Genomic DNA, 24,364 nt, shown 5'->3' on the forward strand with positions numbered 1-24,364 from the left:
CCTCCTAATTCATAATCTCAGGGCACCTGGAAATCAAATGTTTCCAGGTATGGAGAGCAGATTTTTGTATTTGTAGCCATTGGGTCTTTTTGTCTGCTGTTTTGAAATATTTTATTGTGTCTAGAAATTTTTTATAAAAGAGTTTAATTATTGGATATTCTATTCATCAGCTGTTTTTTTTATTAGTATGTTTTTACTGCTATTGATTTTATATTTCTTGCTTTATTTTATGAGGACTGGTGATTTCTCTTTTTCCTTTGTTGCACTGCATACAGAGACTCTGGCTTGTTACAGTTTCCAGTTCAGTTTTTCTCTGTACATTTCTATTTATGCTTTATGGTCTCTTTATTCTTTGTTAGGTGAGGGTCTGCACATGTGGTTGAGGTGAGGTATTCTGCTGGCATGTAGTTTCTGTGTAGGACTCTATAGCAGCCTGGCTGGTTCCGTTTTCCTAATAGAAGTATTGGAATTTTAAGGCCTGGTGTAATATTTTCAGTGTTGCCTTTTCTTAGGTAAGGTGGTTTTTGTTTGAGTGCTGGAAGTTGATGCTGTTCTGGTATGGGATGTTTACTATTTATATAATATCTGTTCAGAGAGAGTACTCTTGTCTTTCCCTTGTGTCAGTCTTAACAATAAAAGTAATATGGAGCTTTTTTTTTTTTTTTTTAATTTCTGCAGCAAATTATAATGAACACTGTCACACGAGTGTGTTGTCTGTCAGGTATGTCATGATGGGGAAAAAGGTTGAGAACCACTGGTCCTTGTTATATTACAAATGCATACACAATATAATGAATTCTGTATGCTACCCCAGGCAAATAGGATATGAAAAGAAAAAAAAAAGACGACACCTAATGAAATTTTCTAGTATCACTTTTAAAGGGCACTGCCTCCTTCACCACCAATAGCTAGTAAATAAAAAAAACACATGAGCTGTACCCAAACATCTACGCTCATACACGTCACTAGCTCTCAGTGATATTATAATGGAGCTCACTAGGTTTTTCTCAACATTCCCATCTTTATCTCCTCCTCTCAGACACCTTTACTTAAAGGACATATGATCCACTATAAACACAAAACTCACTTTCAATCATACCTCATCAATTATCATAAAAATACTACCAATCATTAAAATATAATACTGACTGAACTCTATATATTATTACATTATCTACAGAGAAAAGACAACAAGCAAGCAAAACAAAATGGCTGTTTAGTCATATGGCTCAGAAGGAAATAGCAGAATTCAGCCAAGACACTTATCCAACTTCCTGCTACTCATGCATGGAGATTTCTGCTCTTCCTTTAAATATCTCCCTTATGGGGACAGGGACATCAATTTAAAGAGAAAAAGCACTTAGCTACAGAGAATTTATGAAGACTCATGAAACAAGTCAATATGACAATAGGCTATAATCATGTCCTATTCTGTGATAAGACTAAAGCACAGAAAAAGGGACTAGCATATGACCACACTAAAATCAAGAGACGTTGAAAGCAACATAACTGATCATGGATACTGGGAAAAACATACCCAAAAGTAAAAAGCCAAAACAGAGCCAGTGTGAAAAAAAAAAAAACATTTAGACAACTTGGGCATTCACTGAAAGTTTTAGAAACAACTCTCAAAAAACACTGCTCAAGCTTGCAGTCTGCAGGTGATGCTCTTGAAGTGTGATCCCAGCCAATGGCTTCCCCCATCTCTACTTGCACCTCCGACATGAGCAGCATCCTGGCACAGCGCTGCACTCAAGCAGAAAGAGCGGCAGGAATGAGCAAGCATGGGACCGAGCCAGGCCTCTCCTCCATTGGGGTCCCCTTTCAAACAGTTCCACACTGGGTGCCACTGCCAGTCCTAGTCTAGAGAGCTGCATCCTGGGGAGGGGGTGAAAGTGGAAGCACAGGGCATGCAAGCTGGCTTTCCTTCTAATTCAAGGATTGTTATGGGAAGTCTTAGAATTTAACTCTGTTGGTTATTTTTGCCTTTTTTTTCTATGTTTTTGCACTTTTATTTGCTCTCCCCTGTAATCCAACAAGGAACTGTTCTGGACCAACAGCAGGCGGCACCAGGAGCTAAATTTCTGGTGCCCAGAATTTTCTCACCTCTGCATATAGCTAGTCTATTAAAACTGTACTGCTTGACCACTAGAAAAACCGATACCCAAGAACCAGGACATGAATATGCATCCCAATAAAGAATTTAGGTGCATGCAAGGCTTGTTATAGCACAAAAGATGACCATGAAAGAAAACATTTTTACTTATAGCAATCAGGAATGAAAACCCTTTCTTCAAAACTGCCCGAAGCAGTCACATCAAACAAAGAGAAAATAAAACAAAAACAAAATAAAGTCTTTACTTAGTGCACAATAAAGAATGCACAGATCTGTATACAATACACACACCAGAGCCCAGTAGACCAGATCCAACAGCCTGGGTACAAAGTCCAATAAAGCAACATCAAAAGCTTAGAAAAATAGCCAAGTCTTCAAGCTTTTCTAAAGCAGTCATTCATTACACATGCTCTCAGGTTACAAGTAATACTCAAGAGTTTTTGTTTCTACAATTCAATAAACGTTTGCCAATGACTTTAGTAACAGGTGGAGGTTGACATGCTAACAAGTAGTCAAGCTCTTTTGACCTTCATATCATGAATGTATATTGTGCAGCTCTCATTTTTATTTATTTATGATTTTTATATACTGACGTTCATTTCAAAAAGAGATGATATATCGGTTTACAATAAGGTACAATAGGTAATTCACTATCCCCTAAAAGGGCTTACAATCTAAAATGTATTGGTTCTTGGTGATTTTAATATTCATGCTTCTGCAATAAATTGATATACTCTTTTTCTGTAAGATTTGATTACAGATTTATTATGAATTTATTATTACTTTTGTTAGACCTCCCGCAATGTCGACTAGATATTACTGTTTGGATAGCATTATGGTAAATGTATTGCCTGATATGATCTTGTGTTTCAATACAGAATATTTGACTGTTTTTTTTCACAATGTAAAGTTGTTTAAAAAACCTAATAAAATATTAAAAAAAAATATTCATGCTGATGAATTAGCTGAAACAGAAAAAAATGTTTTACTATCTTGACTGATCTCACTGATACAATGGACTCACTTCAACAGATAAGGATGGGCACACCCTGGTTTTAAATGTCTTCTACACCTCTGGTGACCATTTCTGAGCCCTCCATTAAAACTATTTCATGTACGCTCTTATTGTGAGTTGCCTCCTCCCGAAATCTTATCTCTCTGCCTCAGTCAGGAAAATTAGTTAGGTCAGAAATCTCATGTCATTAAGTACTGTTTTTCTGTTTGTTTGTACTGTTTATTTTAATTGGTATCACTCTGGTCTTCATTTATTGAAACAGCATTTGGAGAAAATCTAGGTCAGGCAGGGAGAGGGAAACTAAGAAACAGTATTAATCATTTACAGCAAATCAAGCTAAGAAGAGGCCTTCTTTTCAGCAGGAAAGAAGGAAGACAGACCCATCGCCCTCAGCAGCTTTTCAAGCTTGAGGAACAGGCTTCCATTTCTCATAGCTCCATTATTACAGCTGAAAATCTAGCAATTTGATTTGAAAAAAATATATATATATAAAGACATTCAGTCTAGTCTATCACAAACCGTTAATTGGGATGCTGGCTCAGACCTAAATCTTTTAGTCGGGCATTTTAATCTTGATAGCTCAGACCTTTCCTTCTAATAGTATACCTTTAGTACCAGTCAGCAAACTGGCCACCTTTAATAAAGTAACCACTACTGGTCTTGAACTGCTAAAGCAGATGAACTCTTCCTGCCTAAATCCTTTACCATTTAAATTCTGGAAAATTCCTGATTTTGGCATCCATTATAAAATGCCTTACTTCAGGATTCCTTTCTCCTACTTTAAGGTCTATTAAGGTTAGGCTTTTCTAAAAACAGCCAGATTTGGATCCTGAGGACCTGGGTAACTCTAAACCCATCTCGAATCTACTGATTCTTTCTAAAATGATTGAAAAGCTCATTCTCTCTCAGCTCCATGATTACCTCAATAAGATCTTGGTTTTCCACCCCAAGCAATCTGAAAACAACTTAAAGTTTCAAGCTAATGTCATTTAGAAAAGCAGAAACACAAAAATGTTCTCGCTTGACATGTCTTCAGCTTTGACATTGTCATCTCTTGCTTCAGCAATTAGACATCGGTATGAAAGGTATAGCTTTGAATTGGTTTAACTTTTCTCACTGACAGAACTTTAAGTAGATTGGGATTCTATATCTTCAATACGGCATTTGACCTATTTTTATGCTGATGTACAGATTTTAGCCTCTTTGATTCTAAGAAACTGAAGTACTTATCTAATTTTAATGCATGTGTCTGAAGTCTTCAGTTGGCCTACTTCTCGCAGATTTAAGGCCATGTGGTTTTTCTAGATACAAAAACCCTGAGAGATATCCTTCTCCATTCCTTGTTGGCTCAACCATTGAGCTAAAAGAGGTATTTACCTCCTTGGGCATTAAGTTTGACTCTTTCCTCCCCATATTTCACACTCACTTCAGCATTCTTTTTTTTTATGTTTTATACACTGACTTCACCTCTTTTTAGGACCTTCTGATTTAAAGTCTGACTCATGCAGTTCTTAGTTGCATCAATTACTGTAACAACCTTTATGGCCTTACTTGCCACTCAATTTGTCTTCAATTACTGAAAAATACAACACTTTTTTTGGTAAGTGCAAGTATGACGAAGTGACCCCTCTTCTGGAACTTCATGGGCTTCTCATTTCCTCTTGCATTCAGTTTAAGATCCTTTGTTTAACTTTAAAAGCTTAACATCATACTTCTCTTATCTTGCCAATTCAATCACACCTACTAGGTCTTCTCAGCTTGTGCTATTAACACTTCCCTCAAAGGAAATTCTGGAACACACTCAGATGGCTTTTACTTTTCTTACTCCTTCTCTGTGGAACTCCTTGCTTTTGTCCTTGGCGACTTGAAAAGATTCAGAAGTTTAGAAAATAACTCAAAATGTGGCTGTTTACCAAACTTTATTTATAAAGTCCTATTTCAATGTGGGATTTTAGTTTGCCTATTGTTTAATGTTTTTCATTTTAAGACGTATGCTTTTACTTTATTTAATTTTTATATTAGCTGCTTGTATTTATATATTTTGTTGTATTTTATGTTTATTATTGTACATTGCATTGATTTATTGTAAGAAACGTGACTAAGTCAATTCATTAAGTCGATAAACTAAATATAAGATGTATTGCCTTGGACTATTCCAGAGCTATGCTAAAAAAGGTCCTGCATCTAGTACTAGTTAGCCTTATTTCTAATACTGAAGACAGTTAAAACAGCCTCTCTCTACTGACTAGTACATGAGCTGGAATGTAGGACATTAAACACTACTTAATATCGTCTGGAGCCAGTACTTTTAACATTTTGAAAGTTAATAAAAAAAAAATCTTGAATCTAGCGCAGAACTGGCTGCCAGTGAAGAGCACAAATTAAAGAAATATGGTCCCAACATTAGCAATCTGGCTGCAAAATTCTGAATGAGTTGTAAACGTCTAATAGACTTACAACAAGGAATTGCAATAGTTCAATCTAGAGAGAATGAGATCATGTTCCAAATATGGATGCAAAAGGCAGTTGTGTGCCTGTGGAGATGGTAAAAAAAAGCAGGTCTTCACTACTGCTTCAATCTGGGACAGCATATTGAGTCAAGGAGTACCGCTACACTGTGGACTTGTTCACAGGCTGATGACTGTTTTACCTTATTCACAACCGGACATCGAAAATCATCTAAAGGGGAACAATTTCCAAACCAAAGAACCTATGACTTGCCTGATCTTAAAACAGTTGTTAAAGTGTCCAACAGCCTCCCCATCCCTAGTTTCTGCAAGATATTTAGTTGGACATAATGGGATCCTTATTCAGTAGACTAATCTGTGAGCTACTGAACTAAGTGCTGACTTTTGAATGTTTCAGCTCCTTAACCAGCTATGATTTAGCCAGATAATGTAGGGTCATGATGGGACAGAGTTAAGTTAGTTGGGTAACTTATCCGACCTCTGGTCTTGCTGTAGAGCTGGGGTGGGCAGCTCTGGTCCTACAGTGCCACAAACAATCCAGTTTTCTGGACATGCACAATGAATATGCATGAGATGTGCATACAATGGAGGCAGAGCATGCAAATACAGTATCTCTCATGCATCTTTGTGAACATCCCGAAAACTAGACCCGGTTGTGGCACTCCAAGCAGACATTGCCTACCCCCTGCTGTACAGTAATCCCTAAAGTTAGATGCATCAGGTTATCCAGCTAACAGGCTGATACAGTAAAAATTGCGGGAGAGCGGGCAAGCGTCCGCTCTCCTGTGCGCGCGATTCAGTAAATTATGTAAATTAGGGCCCGCGGTAAAAAGAGGCACTAGGGACACTAGCGCGTCCCTAGTGCCTCTTTTTGGACAGGAGCGGCGGCTGTCAGCAAGTTTGACAGCCGACGCTCAATTTTGCCGGCGTCTGTCCTCAAACCCGCTGAAAGCCACGGTTTTTGAAACCGGACACTGCCAAAATTGAGCGTCCGGTTTTCAACCCGCGAGCCCATTTTAATTTTTTAATTTTTAACTATTTGTAACTTTTGGGACCTCCGACTTAATATCACCATGATATTATGTCGGAGGGTGCACAGAAAAGCAGTTTTTACTGCTTTTCTGTGCACTTTCCCGGTGCCGAGAGAAATTAGCGCCTAATTTCTAAAAGTAAAATGTGCGCGCTTTTACTCCTTACTGAATAAGGGGTAAAGCTAGCACGTCGAAAACGCGAATCCAAACGCTGGAGCGCACTGTACTGTATCGGCCCATAAGATAGGGAGGTATATTCAATGGTGCAGCTGTGCTACTGAATATCCTGCCAAGGTGAACAGGATAAGTTTATCCGGCTAACTTTGCAAGCCAGCTAATGTCTTATTACCCCCCATATCTGCATAACCCTGAAATGCCTGAGAATTCCCAGTCTCCACAGCTAAACAGGTGTTAAAAAGCAGAGAATAAAATACTGACCCCAGTAGAACACTTAAGTTAAGAGGACAGGAAATATAAAGCTTACCGTCCAGACTTCAACATAACTCACTGTGACCTCTGAACTAAATACAAAAATTAAGCCACTCCCAAGCAGATCTCTCTACCCCAATGAGAGAAAGCTCAATAAGATTAGGATTGATATCTAAACCTGCATAGTGAGAGAAGACAAGTAACATTGCATTGGATATCGAGGGGACAATGCAGGTCATCTGTTAGAATAAGAGCAGTTTCAGTCAAAAAGCCAGGTTGGAAATCCAACTGCCACAAATCCAGGGCTTGGTTCATCCACAAAATATTTAAATTGGGTAGCTTCCACTTTCTCTATTTTAGCCAAGAAAGGAACATTTCAGACAGGATGATAGTGAAGGCTCTCTCAATAAAGGCCTAATTGTCACTTGTTTAAAGACAAGTAGAAAAACAGCCTTCATACAGATTTATTCACAATAAGTAATAACTGCTTTGCATTCCTTAATGATCCAAGAAGAATAAGGGTCCAGGCTACAGGTTGTAGCTTTTAATTAAGGAAAATATCATTTATTCTATCAAAATCCAATAAGGAAAAATGTTTTCAGCTGCAGAGAGAACATGTTAACTGTCTGTAGAGCAACTGGGTCTTAGCTAAGCATTCAATCTATAGACGTCTGAAGGTCCACAATTTTCTTCTCAAAATAGTATGAATTATTACACTGTATTACAGACTGTAACACAATATGTGCTAGGAAGCTGGACCACATGAAAAAAAAAAATTCACTCTGACCAATCTCACCAGACCACTTTAAGGGAATTCAAGAATTGGGCTGACTCACTGGATTTTATTTTTTTTTTTAAACCACAGGATAAAAATCCAGAAGAATGGTGAAACAGGAGTATCAGGCCAGGAAAAAAAACAAACAAACAAAAAACCCACACAAAACACTCAGGTATCCATCCTGGGCACAGTACACCTAGCACCTGGAATGTAGCCACTGAGGCATCTACTCATCCTCCCCACAGTGCACTAGATGAAGCTCCCATTCACTCCCCTCCAACATTATGGTGTTTGTCACTTGTACCTTCTGGGGGGGGGGGGGGGGGGGGGGGGGGGGGGGGGGGCAACACACAGATGAAATACCTTATCCTATTTAGGATATGGAAATTTAAACTGAATAACCCTTTTATACAATTTACCACTTTGAAACATAGATCAAGAACACAAATTCAGTGGACTTTTGGTTTTTGGTTAAACTTCAGTACATAAGAGGAAGCCACTCACAGGTCTAGCTAGAACATCCATGAGGGGATTCATCCTTAGTCACAGTCCTGGCCTAGCCAGATGACTGAGACACCCTTCAGTTTTGGAAGACTGGCATGTCCATGCTCTCAAGTACATTAGAGATGGAGTGCTGGCCAAAATAGTAGCAAAACAGGTCAACAGCATACCACCAAAACACTTTCAAAATTATGGCTGTCTCAGGGATTCCTAAACTCTGACTGCTGGTCAAAGTTTCTAGATTGTAATGTGCCATTGAACAGATCTACATTCTTCCATTTTTCCAGCTCCACTCTGGCATGATTAGTCACAAGTGGTGAAATCCATCTGATGAGCTGTTTTCATAGCTCCAAGGGAACCGGGAGAATGGCAGAATAATGCAAAGCTTGTGGCTTTCCAAAATCTGTACTCACCCGATTGGACATCAAGTCATACCGACCGAAGGGAAGTGTGTTATTGTAGAAGTAGATGACATTACAATATATGCAGTATCCTTACTGGCTTAGGGGGGCCAAACTCCAGTGCTTTTGTAGAGCTTCAGTATAATATTACTCATCTGCTGTACTCTAGAGAAATCTCAGCTCGAGATATGCTAATACTTGTCATAACTATGGGAGAAAGTACACTTCACCGTTACAGAGGATAATGGCAAGAACAGGGTTGAGGAGTTGGGTAAAATATTGAAAAGTTTGGAGGAGGGAGCAAAGGCCTGATGTTAAAGTAAAAGCACTTGTATGTTTCGTATCTAGAAGAGCAGGGTATAAACATGAAATGGAAATGTTCACCTTCTCAGAATGATAGAAGATAAGGAAGAAAACCAAACTGACTTCAATACAGAGCAATATCCTACAGGTGGTCAAGCCTGTTTCAGCTGGGATACATCATTGGCTTGAGTAGAATTGACATAACTCAGACTGGGTAGGCCAGTAAGTCCTTATCTACCATCATCCATGCCAATATCTCACATGACTACCAAAGGGTTAAAGCCTATTGAGCTATTGTGCAGCACTCGGTTAAGGATATTACTAACAATCCAACATAGTAGAACTACTGCATTGAAAAAAGGAGAAAAAAAAAAAGTCTACAGTATTCCCTTGGCTACCACTAGAAATTGGAAAAAAGAACAAAGTGTTTCTATGCCAACTTTACAAACCAGTACAAGACGGAGCGCAGAAATTCTCCCCCCCCCGCGCAGAATTTGGCAATTCTGCACAGAAAATGGCACAGGAGACCCCGGCATGCTGCAAACGGCACACTCGAAGATGAAGGCCCCGGTGAGCATGAATGTGTATGTGAGGGTGCTAGCCTGTGTATGTGTGAGACAGCCTGCGTGAAGGGGGTGCTTGAGAGAAAGGGAGCTTATGTGGGTGGGTATGGAAGAGAGAGAGACCCTGTATGAGGGGGATGTGTGTGTGAGATAGTGAGGGAGCCTGTATGAGGGTATGTGTTTGTGTACTAGAGAAAGGGAGCAACAGAGGGAGCCTGTGTGAGGGGCAGTACTGAGAACAGGGTCAAGCTCTGGGACTGGTGATAGAGTGGAAGGGGTTGAGCCTAGAGGTGAGGGGAGAGATACTCAATGTTATCCACTTTGAAGCGCTGAAAAGAGTGCAAAAAGTGGAATATAAATCTAAATAAAATAAATAAATACAGGCAGGTGGAGGAGTTGGGGCCTGAGAGGGTATAAAGTGGCCAGGGGCGTAGGGAGAGCGAGTGAATTTCTAGGAAAATTCTGCATCTCTAAGTAATAACTTTTTTTCTGAATTAATTTAAAATGTAATTACTTAAAGACTATCATGTAAATTGTGTTATTTTGACCAATATAAAGTTTGCAGAATTTTAAGTTTTTGTGCGCAAAACTCCTCCAGGGAGTAAATATTAAATACAATTCTGTGATTAGAATGGTGATCGGTCATCTGTACATCCAGTGTATATCATGCTTTACCTATTTAAACTTAATAGCTACCTGGCAACTGTATTTTATGTACAATGTTGAATATGTGAATTCTCAACAATGTTAAAAAATCTCTCTAGCCACGAATGCGTATTGATAACCATCTGATTTCTCTCTGCAGTATGACATTTTTTCATAAGATTCTTAAAGTTAGAAACATGATGGCAGCATGTACAGGTCATGGATCGGCTGCCTGAGTTTTCTTCTTTATTTCTAGGATTTCTTTATTCAATATGCCTCCAAAACGCAAAGTTTGTGCTTACCCTTCAGAGCCTACTTTGCCAGCCGGACAGAGGTTTAATTCAGAGTTCGTGGCCCCCATTGCCAGCCCTGGCAGAGGAGAGCTAGCAGCAGCTTGGGGGGGGGTGGGGGGGTGGGGAAGAGGTTTCCCTCAGCCCGCCTGTCGTTCGCCTGCCACTGGCTCAGTGCGACATTACCCCGGATGTAGCAGCGTTGATGTTAAAAGAATGACGTAGTCTTCAGCGAAGAGTGGCATTTCTTGAGAATAGATCGCATCATCTTAATTTAAGATTTACTAATTTTCCTAAGGTGAACCCCCTAGAGTGACAGAGACAAGTTGAGGCATTAGATCTTATGGCTTTGAGACTTCAAATTTAGAGATCATTAAAAGAACTACTTTACTGGTTTCTTTTTTTTTGTTCTCCCCAGACTCTGATCTTTCATTATGAAAAGTTTCTTTAAAAATATTAATCTTTGTGGGCTCTGCTATTCAGATCTTTCCTGATCTCTCTCAACTTACCCAAGAGAGAGGGTGGGGGTTTTTTAGCCCTCTGTCAAGAGGTTCTTGCATTAAGAGCTAATTTTATATTAAGATATCCTTTTACATGTTTTATCAAACTGAGTAGTGATAGCTATATGTTTTTCGCTCCAGAATAATTGCAAGTGTTTGTAAACTCTAGGAAAGCTATGGCTTCTGGTTCCCTAGTATTGTCAGTAAGTTAGAACTATTATGGTTTGGATCACAGACTTGTACCATGTTAATGTGATTTCCTGGGAATATTTGTCTCTGGTTTCTCCTTTTTTCTGCCCCTAATATTACCTCTGTCTGTGGTCTAATTAAGACTGTAGGGTTTCCTTAGAATGGTACTGGATTTAATTAATGCGTATGGTTATTACTCTTACGTTTCTAAGCAAAGTGTATTCTTTGTTAAATACTTAAAATTTATAAATAATTAAAAAAAAAAATAAGACAAAAGGCATATTTTTGCACACCTTCTAAAGTATATACAACATATAGTAATAAATCAAACTATTACTGCTGTTTTATACAAGGTAAATCTCAGACAATTCTAATCAATTTCTTTAATTGGGTAATCAGAACTTAGATCAGGAAAGGGTGCTAGATGTCATTTACTTGGATTTCAGCAAGGCCTTTGACATGCTGCCATATAGGCAAGCTTATAAATAAACTGAGCACCCTATGTATGGGCTCCAAAGTGACAAGGGTGGTAATAAATGGAGTTCACGCTGGAGAAGGGAAGGGTTTGCTAGTGTTGTACCACAGGGATTGGTACTTGGTTCAGTCCAGTTTCCCATTTTTGTTACCAATATTGTAGAAGGGCTATTGGGAAATGTTGACCTTTTGGCAGATGTTACCAAAGTCTGCAACAAGGTAGAAACCCTGGAAAGTGTGGAAAACATGAGAAGAGATCTAGTGAAACTTGAGAACTATCTAGTCTAGCAGCTGAGATTTAATTTCTTAAAAATGCAGGGTCATGAATTTGGGTTGCATATGGGGGGGGGGGGGGGGGGGGGGGGTGAAGTTCTTCTGGGTACAAAACAATAATAATCTGAGGGTGATCATATCTGATGATCTTAAGGTGGCCAAACACATTGACAAAGCGACAACCAAAAGCCAGAGGGATGCTTGTGTGCACAGAGAGGAATTGTCAGCAGGAAAAAGGAGACAATTTTACCTCATTTAGAGTACTGAATACAGATCTGGAGACCTTGCCTTCAAACGAATATACAGTACCTTACGAGTCTTTGCACCCTTGGACATTTTTCATATTTTGCTGTTTAACAATTCAAGTCAAAATGCATTAGTATAGGAGTTTGTTTCACTGATCTACACAACACACTACACTATCATAAAAGAACAATTATAGAAATGTGCCAAATGTAATTAAAAGTTAAACACAACAAAAATAGAAGGTCTCAGTTGCAGAAGTCTTCACACCCATGTCACAACAAACCCAAATTAGATCTGGTTCTAAAAATTGCCTTAATAAAGCCCATTAGTTAAATAGAACCCACTCTCTAGAATAGAGCTGTTTCTCTTGTATGAAGTGAATATGAAGCAGTCAAACAAGGAGCCCCAGTATAGCATTCTTCAAAAAAGTACAGATTGGGATAAATCTCTGGCTGAGACAGTAAAATTGATTCTTACCGCCTCCAGGGACAAATCCCACTCCCCAGGATCCAGCTGTTGACAGCTCAAGAAATTCGCCTGTATATTGTCAACTCCTGCAACTTGGGAGGCCGTGATTCCCTCTAGGTGGCATTCTGCCCACACAAAGAACAACTGCGCTTCTCGAGTCACCACATGGCTCCTTGTTCCTCCTTGGTGTCTGATGTAAGCTACTGTTGCATTGTCTGACAGCACCCACACCACAGACAGAAACACGACTAATGCTCTGCGGACTGCTCGTTTCCAATCAACTGATGGACCAGGTCTGCTCTGCCAAGGACCACAGGCCCTGAGCCAAGCGACCCAGACACTCTGCTCCCCATCCCTTGAGACTGGCATCCATGGTCTCCACTACCCAATCCGGGATCTCAAGGTCCATTCTTCTCACCAAATTTGTCTGACAGCCAGCAATCCAGGATTATCCTGGCCTCCTTTAAAAGGGGGAGCTGAAGATGTGGATAAATTGACACAACAACGTCGAAAGGAATTCCTATCAATGAGAGCAGATTTAATTAAGATTGGGGCCCGTTTTACTTTAAAATACCCTTGTAGGGCTTGCATACTCTACAAAAGCAATAATTATATATTTCTAGAGCCTAAACAGTTAAGAGTTTTTGGTTGCTCACTCCCCACAGGTATCAGCAGCAGTTTTGGAGTAGAATGAGGGGGGTTCCGTGTAGTGGTCAGTTAATTAGTCACAAATAGGAAAATGTTGTATTAATTTCTTGTAAAATGCTTTAGTTGTTATCTCCTTATTATCCTATAATTATGATGTCTAAAATGCATTAAGATGCAATTTGAACTTCAGGTGTTTTAAGTTATTTTATTTAGATTTCTATGTATTAGACATCAAATTTTTCTGTAAAGAGTTTATATCTTGGAAAAAGTTTCAAAATTGAAAATAAAGAGAGAAAGAAAAAGGGGGAGCTGAAGAAAAAAAACCTGCTCCATCACCGGTTTCCACCGGGATAAAAGTGCCTTCTGCAGGGGCCACATATGAGCAAACGCCCATGGAACCAGGTCCAACATTGATGCCATGGAACCCAAGACCTGCAGATAGTCCCAGACCTGTGGTACTGGTAGACGCAGCAGACGAGAAACTAATTCCTGCACCTTTCGGTACCATGTCCGCCAATAAGAACACTTGGCCGACCAGGGTGTCGAAACAGGCTCCTAGATACTCTAGAGACTGAGATGGAACCAAGTGGCTCTTTACTACGTTGGTCACCCATCCCAAGGTACTCAGAGTCTGCATCACTCGCCGAACCAAACGAACATAGTCCTCTTCAGTCTTCGTATGGATAAGCCAATTGTCCAAGTATGGATGAACCAACACTTCTTCCTTCCTCAGAGCCATGGCCACGACCACGATCGCCTTCGTGAATGTTCCAGGGGCTGTAGCTAGGCCAAAAGGGAGAGCCCAAAACTGAAAATACTGACCCACTACTTTGAAGCACAGAAACTTCTAATGGTCCTTCAGAATGGGAATGTGCAGATAGGCTTCGGTCAAATCCAAGGACGTCAGGAACTATCCTTTGTGGACCGCCGCAATCACTATACGCGTTTCCATCCTGAAGTGTGGCACTCGTAGGCTCAAGGTCACCTTCTGTAAATCCAAGATGGGGCGGAAGGTGCCCTCCTCTTTTGGAACCATAAATAAATGGAGCACCTTTCCCTGCCCCTGTTCACTGGGCAGCACCTGCAGTATGGAGTCCAGAGCTATCAACCTTTGAAGAGTCCCCTCTATTGCTTCCCGTTTGTTTCAGGAAGAACAGACTCCAGGAAGGCTTCTTTGGGAGGCCATGAAAATTCTAAGGCATAACCATCCTAGAACCCACTGGTCGGAGGCGATTTTGACTCACTCCTCGTAAAAAAGGACAGACTGCCCCCTACCACCGTCAGAGGAGTGAGCCAGCCTGGCATCATTGGGACAGCAAACCAGCTCCAGCCCTCTGACCAGCACCACCTCTGGCGGATCTGCCTGAGTCCTGAAAGGACTGCTGGCGACCAGACTGCTGCTTGGAATCTGAAGAGGAGGTCCTTCTGCTTGACCAAAATAGTCAGGACTCTCGAGAACGTGTACGAGACAAATAAGGCTTCTTACTACCCTTTTTGTCTTCCGGCAATCTAAGGCCCCTGGTTTCAACCAGGGACTTCAACGGTTGATCCAGATCTTCTCCGAAAAGAAGCTTCCTCTTAAAAGGCAGATTACATAACTGAGTCTAGGACAACATGTCTGCCGACCAGATGTGCAGCTACAGGAGTTGTCGTGCAGCAACCGAGACTATACTCCTGGTCGCCATGCACACAAGGTCATACAGTGCATCCGCCACAAAAGCCACTCTCGCTTCAAAGCACACTGCCTTTTGGGGGGATAGCTCTCCCGAGGGAGTCTGCTCCTACAGATTCTGAATCCAACATAAGCGGGCATGTTGCATCAAGCTGGCACAAACGGCTGCCTGGAAGCCCAGGGCAGACACCTCGAACGTGTACTTCAAATGCCCTTCCAGCTTGCGATCCTGGACATCCTTCAAAACGGCCGACCCCACTACTGGAATGGTAGTCTTCTTGGTCACTGGCGAGATTGCCGCATCCACCCGAGGTGTTCTCAGACGATCCAAATGCTCGTCCGGCAAGAGACACAGCTTGGACATTATTCTCCCATCTTCAAGCCCGCTTCCTTGGAATCCCACTCCCGGCTAATAAGCTTTTGAATCTTCTTAAGAATGGGAAAAGCGCTGGGAGGACGCCACCAACCATCAAGAACTGGGTTGACGTCTTGCCGTCCGACTCCTCTAGATCCAACTTGACCTCCAGCTTGTCTAACACCTGGGGAATAAGAAGATGCAACTCCTCCCTTTTAAAAAGGCGAACACGAGGGTCATCACCATCAGCCTTCAGAAGCATCCACAGAATCCGAATCATCCATCCGAGTCTACCTCTGGGTCCTCCAGTCATCCAAGTCCCTGGGGACAGGGTCCAGACGAGAGACCGGTGCTCCACGACGCTTGGCTTTACCACCTAGAGAGCCCGCAAACCCCGAGCGTGATCTCTGACAACCTAGAGGACCTCTCGCCCTGGTTCTCCAATCAACTGCCTTCCAAGCCAGGAAGGCGTTGTACATCAGCAAAATAAACTCTGGGGAAAAGCCTCCCGGGCCCCCCCCCCCCAGGCCTGCTCAGGGCTACTGGATGGAGACTCCCCCCTCCTCACCGCATCCCTGCACTGCAGGGGAGAGGAGGGGAGAGGAGGGGATTCAGCGTTGCTGCGATCTCCCACAGGAGCAGCAGGTGAAGGAATATTCCCCTTGACCCCTGCTGCGGACCCTTCCCCCCCCCCCCGATCAGGAGGCCCTCCTGAGGTTGGGACCCTTGGAGAGCCCTTACCCTCCCCCCCTCCGAGGCACAACCTGTGCACAGGGAGAGGGGACTCAGGCCCCACAGGCCTTGCAGATTGCTGCCTGCAGTTTTTCTGCCATCCCAGCAGAAATTCAATCCCCCCGTTAAGCAGACGCGCTGCTGTGGTAAGTGGGCCTCACCATGTGATGGCCGAGCTGCCCAGAAGCGCTGCTGCAGAGTGCGGGAGAAAGGCCAAGACGGGCAGGCAGAGCGCACGAAACGCAGGTTTACAGGAAAAAAAAAAAAAAACACGGCACACTGAAATCCCGAGTCCCCCCCCCCCCCCCCCAATCAGGAGAAGGCTCCTGCATTTGCCCATACTGTTTCCACTCCCTTACCAGCCCCAACAGCTCCGGAGTCTGGCTGCCCGCTCCCGGTACAGCCCCCCAGCCGATTACATACTTCCCTGGAGAGTCCAGCGGTGGGCTGGAGGGGACCTCAGGGCACCAAGAGTGAGCTAGCCCCTGGCTATTAGGGGCTCCAGAAACAGCCAGGGGTATCCAAGGGATGGCCCGTCAACAGAACCTGGCACCTCAGGGAGCTACACCACTTCACAAGCTTCCAGGTCAGTTAGGACTGCAGGTTTGAACCTCTACCATTGCTGGAGACAGAGAAATACTGAAGGACTGCAGGTAGCACTTTTATGTAGCAGTGCCTCAAGGGTTTGTTCTCGGCCTCCATCTGCTGGTAGGGATGAATAAACCCACTGGTCTGGAATGATCTGGGTATGTTCAGGAATGGGGAAGATGTTCACTTTTCAACAACTTCCAAGATTACACCATAAAATGCAGCCTGTATGGGAGGTTGGCAAGAAGGAAGCTACTGCTGAAGAAAAGCCATCTGATGTGCTACATAGCATTTACAAAAAAAAAAAAATCCAAACACTTGGGGGCCACTACACACCTATGGAAGGTGGTTTTGTGATCTGAGACCAAAGTAGAACTTTTTGGTCTCAATGCCAAGCGAGATGTGTGGTATAAAACAAACACCATCCCTACTATAAAGCATGGTGGTGGCATTACGTTGTGGGGTTGCTTTGCCGCAGCAGGGTCAGGGAGGCTTGTGAAGATTGAGGGAAAAATGGATGGTGCAAAGTACAGAAAGATCCTGGAAGAAAAACCTGTTCCAGTCTGCCACAGACCTAGGACCGGAGAGAAGATTAGTCTTTCAGCAGGACAAGGATCCTAAGCACAAAGCAAAAGTGGAGTGGCTCAGCAGGAGAACGTGAATGCCTTCAAGTGGTCCAAAGCCCAGACCTGAATCCAATAAAAAAATCTGTGGCAAGACTTGAAGACTGCGGTCCACAGATGATCCCCAATTAACTTGAAAGGGCTTAAACTTTTCTGCCAAGAGGCGGCAAAACTGCACCATCCCACTGTGCAAAGTTAGTAGTCGCTTATAAATGACACATGGCAGTTACTGATGCAATACAGTGTTGGTTGAGTCAACAAATTAGTTTTGAACATTAAAAACAGTGATTTTGCAAACAGGATATAAAAGCATTGATGTAATTCAAGAAATTAGATTTGGAAATGCAATTTCTATAGTAGCAGAAGCTAGAAATTTGGAAATACAGCCAGATTCTGGCTTGACTAGGAAGTCTCATGTTAAGTTAAAGGAGAGGGCTGCCTTTGCAAAATTACAGATGATTGTTCCATTACAGCCTTTGTGGTCTTCAGATTTTCCGTTCAGTGGTGTTTTTCCATTGACAAACCATATTGGGCTATAAAGCACAGCAGCCCAGATTAAGAGCTTTTTCTCAAGTTGATCCAGTGCTCAGGAATGATTCCCCCGGTCTTCTTGGAGCAGTCAATAGCAACAGTTACAAGTCACCCTTCTGTCAAGATACAGCTGGTCCAGGCTATCATATATGCTGGGCCAATCTGATCCCATCCTATGGGACTGATGTCCTAAAAGTTTTGCCTGCACACTGTCTCTATGGGGAAAAATGCCTAGTGCATCTAGCCCTGTGAGGTTATTTGTGACTATGCAAACCAGCTACTTCTATGAATTCAGAAGTGTCCTAGAAGAGTGCTTCAAACAAATTTAAAAAAAACAAAAAACATTTTGAAACAAAGGATCATTTATAGGTTGCAATCCCTTTAATTGGATGAACATAAAAATTATCTAAATAATAAAATTAAGTTGGACACTTTTGAAGCTACTGAGTTACATACATCTGTAGTGTTGAAAGCCCATGTACATCATCATCATCGTTGCTATTTTAGTCTTACGTTAGGCTAATGAGAACTCACCTATAATTCAGTTTCCTTCAGGACCAAACCAGTTATTACACAAGACTGACAGTATATCATTACTGTTTTTGCTTTAAAGGTTACAGAACACACAGGGCGTACAGTAGATTTAAAACCTCTATTATCCAGTTGGCACTGAGTCATGAGGAACTGGGTAAAGGAGGCCAGGTTTTTCAGCTCCCGTTTCAACATGGAGAAAAACATTGGACACAGGCTAAGTTGAGGGAAGGGGGAGGGAAAGGTGGTGAAGACATGGGGGGGGTGGGGGAGGAACCCCCAAATGCTCCAGACTAAAGCTGAATAGGTCCTAGCCTCCCCCCCCCACCCCAATCTCCACCTATGATATAACTGTCTCTCCCTCTCTGGGCTCTAGAGAGTCAGGAAGCACTACATGTGCAAGAATCCATAGGATTTCTTACCAGATGAGGTGAGCCAAATTCCCAAGGAGGCACAGAGGTTAGTTAACTAGACGTTTGGTTCCCCTCTATGGGAGAGGGAGATGGAGTGTGTTTGAAGTTTTCATAAACCCCTGCCACCATCTCAGAGCATGGATTTTTTAATTGTATTTCCCACATTAACCTCCTAAAACGTAGCATGTCCTATGTTGGTCCATGTTTATTATTTTGCCTGGATTAGGACTCTGGGGTCTCTCTGATAGAGACTGGGACAAGTAAAGAGAGAGTACCTTATCCCTACATTTTTTTCCATGATTTATTGGAAACCTTTTGGTTAAGAGATGTCTGTCCACACTTCCTGCCTCTAGTTTGGTTTCCCCCTCCGAGTGAACTTTTTGCATATTTGAAGACTTGAGGGTCCTAGGACTCACAGTCAGGTATCTAAAGGAGGTTCCTTTTCACTTAGAAAGGACTGGGAAGAGGACATATCAATTTAGAATGGACATCCATTCTCAGGGAAGAGAAATATGTGAAGTGTGATTTGCTTGTGTGCTACCTATGCAAGTGAGAATCCAGGTGCCCTATTGGTACCACAGAATGAGAAGACTAGAGAGATTTGCGAACTTGGACTTTTATGCTGGAAGTAAATTGGGATACATTTTCTGCCCATTCCGATGGGGAAGATTTAGGGAATCAAAATACATAGCGAAGAGGCAGTTTAACATAGTACTGATGGCAAAAAAATGACCAAATGGTCCATCCAGTCTGCCCAGCAAGTTTCATAAGGTAATAATCACTGCTCCGTGCAGGCTACCCCCCCCCAAGCCCTTTGAAAGGGCAATAATATTTACAATCAAAACCAAGCAACTGTCAAATGTATAACAAAATTACTGCAAGCAACATTTTTTATGGATGAGCAGCCTTCTTGACAAAGCTGCTTGAATGCAACTGCTTTTGGACTTAGAAGCAGTCCTGTGCATATCACTACAAGCCTGATGTCTGCATATCACTACATTAGTAAATAAGAGTCAAGGCCTAGCATTGGCTGTTGTCTGCATGCAATTCCCCTTTTTCCCCTGCTGAAGTAAAGAGCAGTCACAGATGCAGCAAAAGCATCAAGGCTAATTGGTTGAAGAAATTAATCCTTGTGCTTTGTTAAGGGTAGTAACTGCTGCTCCATGCAGGTTACCCCATGCACCCTTCCCCCCCCCATTTCCAACCTCTAGCCTGTGGATCCCTAAAGTGTTTATCCCACGCCCTTTTGAATTTGTTTACTGTTTTTGTCTCACCAGCTCTTCCAGAAGGGCATTCCAGGTATCCACCACCCTCTCCCTGAAGAAATATTTCCTGTTCTGAGTTGTCCTCCCTGGAGTTTCATTTTGTGACCCCTAGTTCTACTGTTTCCTAACAGAAAAGTTTGTGCATCATTAAAACCTCTCATATATCTGAAGGTCTGTATCATGTTCCCTGTACCTTCTCTCTTCCAGGGTATACATATTCAGATACTTCAGCCTTTCCTTATAATGCTTCCAATACAGACCCCACATCATTCTGGTCACCCTTTTCTGGACCACCTCCATCCTAAGAAGGGCAACCAAAATGGTGTGGGGACTATATTGAAAGATTTATGAGAAACTGAAGGACTTAACTATGTATATCCTAGAAGAGAAGGTGCAGGGGAGATACAATACAGACCTTCAGATATCTGAAAGGTTTTAATGATGCACAAACTTTGAACCTGATCCATCAGGAAGAAAACAGAGTGGAACAAGGGGGGGGGGGGGGGGGGGGGCGGAGTCACAAAATGAAACTACAGGGAGGATAACTCAGAACCAAAAGGCAATATTTCTTCATTGGAGAGGGTGGTGAGATGCCAAGTTACCCAAAGAACTGACTGAAGTAATTAGAGGACTTTTGCTGGAAGAGGAAAGAAGGTCCCAAACTTATTAAAGTTCGTTTTGTAACAATAAGATGGCTATTTACTCAATTTGAGTTGTAACAAGCCATTAACTCACATTTACAACTTATCAATAAAACTAAAAGACCGATGCAGAAAGAAACACGGGAGAGCGGGTGAGCACAGGCCAGTGTCCTGTGCGCGCGATACAGTAAATAAAAATATGCTAATTAGGGCCCGTGTGTCCCTAGCGCCTCCTTTTTAACAGGAGCAGCGGCTGTCAGTGGGTTTGACAGCCGACGCTCAATTTTGCCGGCATCAGTTCTTGGACCTGTTGACAACCATGAGTTCGGAAACCGGACGCTGGCAAAATTGAGCGTCCGGTTTTCAACCCGCGAGCCATGGGCTGATTTTAAATTTTTTTATTTTTAATTATTTTTTACTTTTGGGACCTCTGACTTAATATCGCCATGATATTAAGTCGGAGGGTGTACAGAAAAGCAGTTGTTACTGCTTTTCTGTACACTTTCCCAGTGCCTGCAGAAATTAACGCCTACCTTTGGGTAGGCGCTAATTTCTGAAAGTAAAATGTGTGGCTTGGCTGCACATTTTACTTTCTGAATCACGCAGGAATAACTAATAGGGCCATCAATATGTATTTGCATGTTGCGGGCGCTATTAGTTTCGGGGGGGGGGGGGGGGGGGGGGTTGGACGCACATTTTCGACGCGCTATTAACCCTTACTTGGGCCGATACAGTAAGAGTTGCAGGAGAGCGGGCAAACGCCCGCTCTCCCGGCTCACACACACAGGCCACTCTCTTGTGTGCGCGATTCTGTATTCAAATGAGGGCCCACGGCAAAAAGAGGCTGTCAGCGGGTTTGACAGCCAACGCTCAATTTCGCCGGCAACTGTTCTCAAACCCGCTGACAGCCATGGGTTCGGAAACCAGACACCGGCAAAATTGAGGGTCTGGTTTTCAACCCACGAGCTGATTTTAAATTTTTTTATTTTTTACTTTTAAGACCTCTGACTTAATATCGCTACGATATTAAGTCGGAGGGTGTACAGAAAAGCAGTTTTTACTGCTTTTCTGTATACTTTCCCGGTGCCTGCAGAAATTAAAGCCTACCTTTGGGTAGGTTCTAATTTCTGAAAGTTAAATGTACGGCTTGGCTGCACATTTTACTTTCTGAATCGCGCGGGAATAACTAATAGGGCCATCAACATGCATTTGCTATTAGGCGCTATTAGGTTTGGGGGGGGGTTGGATGCGTGTTTTCGACGCGTTATTACCCCTTACTGAATAAGGGGTAAAGCTAGCATGTCGAAAACGCGCGTCCAATTGCGGGTTAACCGTGCACTCCACCGGAGCGCACTGTACGGTATCGGCCTGCTAGTTGGAACCCATACTGTTTCCAGAGTGATTATTGCTGTTGTTGTCACGAGATCAGTACTGTTTACAGAGGACTAAAAGGGTGATTTGGGAATGAACATTGTTCAAGAAGATTTATCAGGCAATTTTTTTTAAATAAAATAAAAGGACCTTGGAGCTAAGCTACTCACCACAGGAGATTCTGGTTTCTCAAAGTGGAGAAACTGAGTAAAACTGTGCAACTAGGGTTTCCTGTCAATGATTCTTCTCCCCTCCCCCCCGTTACATACAAATCAAACTACAATGTGATTTAGGAGCCTTGTAAACACATTCTGGAGTACTTTACAATGCACTCTGGGACTTGTAGTTCAGCTGCCCAACTAAGACTATAATTCCCAGCATGCTTTGTAACAAAGCGGAACCGGTCTGAGGATAACGTGGGCATTTTAGCACTTAGCATGAATGCCGAGGCCGCCCCAGCCAGAGGCCTACCTTACTGGTGAGATCCAACTCGGGTTCGCCATTCCGCAGCACCTCGCCGTCCAGGCTACAGTCCGAGTCCTCCTGTTCCGCCCCGCTCAGCCCGGCCCCAGCCTCGGGTGCGAACATGTAGGCCGGCACCGGAGACTCTCCAGCCGGCGACCCCGACGGTGGGGACCGGCTCTGCCCGACTGCGGCTGCAGACGCCATCTTTATCCCCCCTCCCCCCTTCCCCAAGTTACCCCTTCGTAGGATTCAAAAACGCAACGTCAAAACCTAATTAGACTAATTTATTCGCGGACACGCCCACTGAGGATCAGCGCCTACTACTCTGTATTAATCCGAATCATTAAGGACGAATCCCGGCGCGCGCCCCCTAACTTGATCGATTCCCGACAGAAGCAGTCGTTCTCAGTGTTTGATAGGGCGCGCGTACGAGCAGGGCACCAATCCGCCGACAGGAGAAATTACTTATTCAGGAACTGTGTGCTCGTCAGCCCCTGACGCCTCTGGCGAATGGGGTACCGAGTTTCCAGTGGAGCAGGAAAGCTCTCCCTGCTAAGAACTTAAATCATTCACCAGTTCCGAATCCACTCTGGTTTTTGCCACGAGCCGCTTCCGGTTCCAAGAGAACTAAACTGCTTCCCCACCCCCCTCTTAAAAAAAAATAAAATTTCACATCGCGATATTTTTTTTTTTTTTGGTAGGTTATTTTTCCTTTCGGATCCTGCGTTCCAATCACATATCAACTTAGACTGCAAATGTTGTATTGACACAAGGCGCCCTCGCTAATTACTTTTATAGCTGCAACAAAACCACTAAAGCAGCGTCAACAACGTCAAATTCGGCCAATCGGAATAGGGAACGGAATGGTTCGTCAATGTATGGGACGGGTCGTTGAAGTACAATAGCCAATAGGCAAGCCGGGAGCGTTAAACTTCTGCTGTCAATCATTTGTATAGATGCGTGTGAGAACCAATTAAATAAGGCGGCGGATAGACGTGAGCGTATCCCAGTTCATTGGTCCATTCCATTTTCGACACCTGCCTGATGAAATGCAATAGTAATGTGCGATGGGTGTGTTGTGGAACGTAAACTGTGACAACAAATCAATAAAAGTTTGGGGGATTTTTTTTCTGATGCAACGATAGAGTAACATCAATTACATAAAACATAAAAAAAAAAAAGATTGCTGAGGACAGCCAATGTGCCGGAGAATTGAAGGGAAGAGAGAGAGGTCGCGAGTTGACTAGCTGGACACCCCTGACCATACTTGTTAAAATATTTTAGAAAAACGGAATGTCTCGCCCAGTGGCACGGAGTTGCCTAGAATTCTTTGGTCATAAATATGTAGCACAAGGCAGGATTTAGTGACCATTAACTGACAGCTTACAAAATCTCGATAATAATGCAGAAATATAAAATGATATAATGCTATTTTTTTTTAAATATTTTCCAAATCATTTTGATGTAACCTCAACCACAGGTGCTGCTACATTCCGATGGGGCCATAAAAGATTTTTGTTATTGCCTCTTTGGGGATGGAACCTTAGGCTAACTTGAACACAGTCTCAACCCCAAGGCCTGGATTCTTTTTTGGTAGAGGGAAAGATGTATTTTTTCAAGGCTTCTCTCCTGGGGAGAAGGGTAATGTTTTTTCATATGGGCTACAAGTGCCAAAAAACACTCCAGACTCAGATATAAGTCCCAAAATGTAAGTCTTTACTGATGCTATTTTAGATGAGTAAATGACACAACTTAGTCCTCAGCACCACAATGACCTTTTCATTAAAGTCTCTTCCCTCAATCTGTGCAGGAGTTTCATCTTACAGGGACCAGAGGCAT

General features: G+C 42.7%; 1 protein-coding gene across 5 annotated transcripts in view; it reads right to left on the bottom strand.

Moving 5' to 3' along the window:
- Nucleotides 1–23,289, bottom strand: part of GTPBP1 (GTP binding protein 1) — a 100,411-nt gene extending 77,122 nt beyond the window's left edge. For 2 of the 5 annotated variants that reach the window (XM_029590203.1, XM_029590200.1), the window contains exon 1: nucleotides 22,532–23,289. In XM_029590203.1, coding sequence (XP_029446063.1) covers nucleotides 22,532–22,729 — 198 coding nt within the window. In that variant the 5' untranslated portion in view covers nucleotides 22,730–23,289. The remainder of the gene's footprint in view (nucleotides 1–22,531) is intronic. The other 3 variants (XM_029590198.1, XM_029590199.1, XM_029590202.1) reach the window with 3 other exon arrangements.
- Nucleotides 23,290–24,364: the final 1,075 nt, after the last annotated feature.

This window comes from Rhinatrema bivittatum, chromosome 2, assembly GCF_901001135.1.
Source record: "Rhinatrema bivittatum chromosome 2, aRhiBiv1.1, whole genome shotgun sequence".
NCBI classification, from domain to species: Eukaryota; Metazoa; Chordata; class Amphibia; order Gymnophiona; family Rhinatrematidae; genus Rhinatrema; species Rhinatrema bivittatum.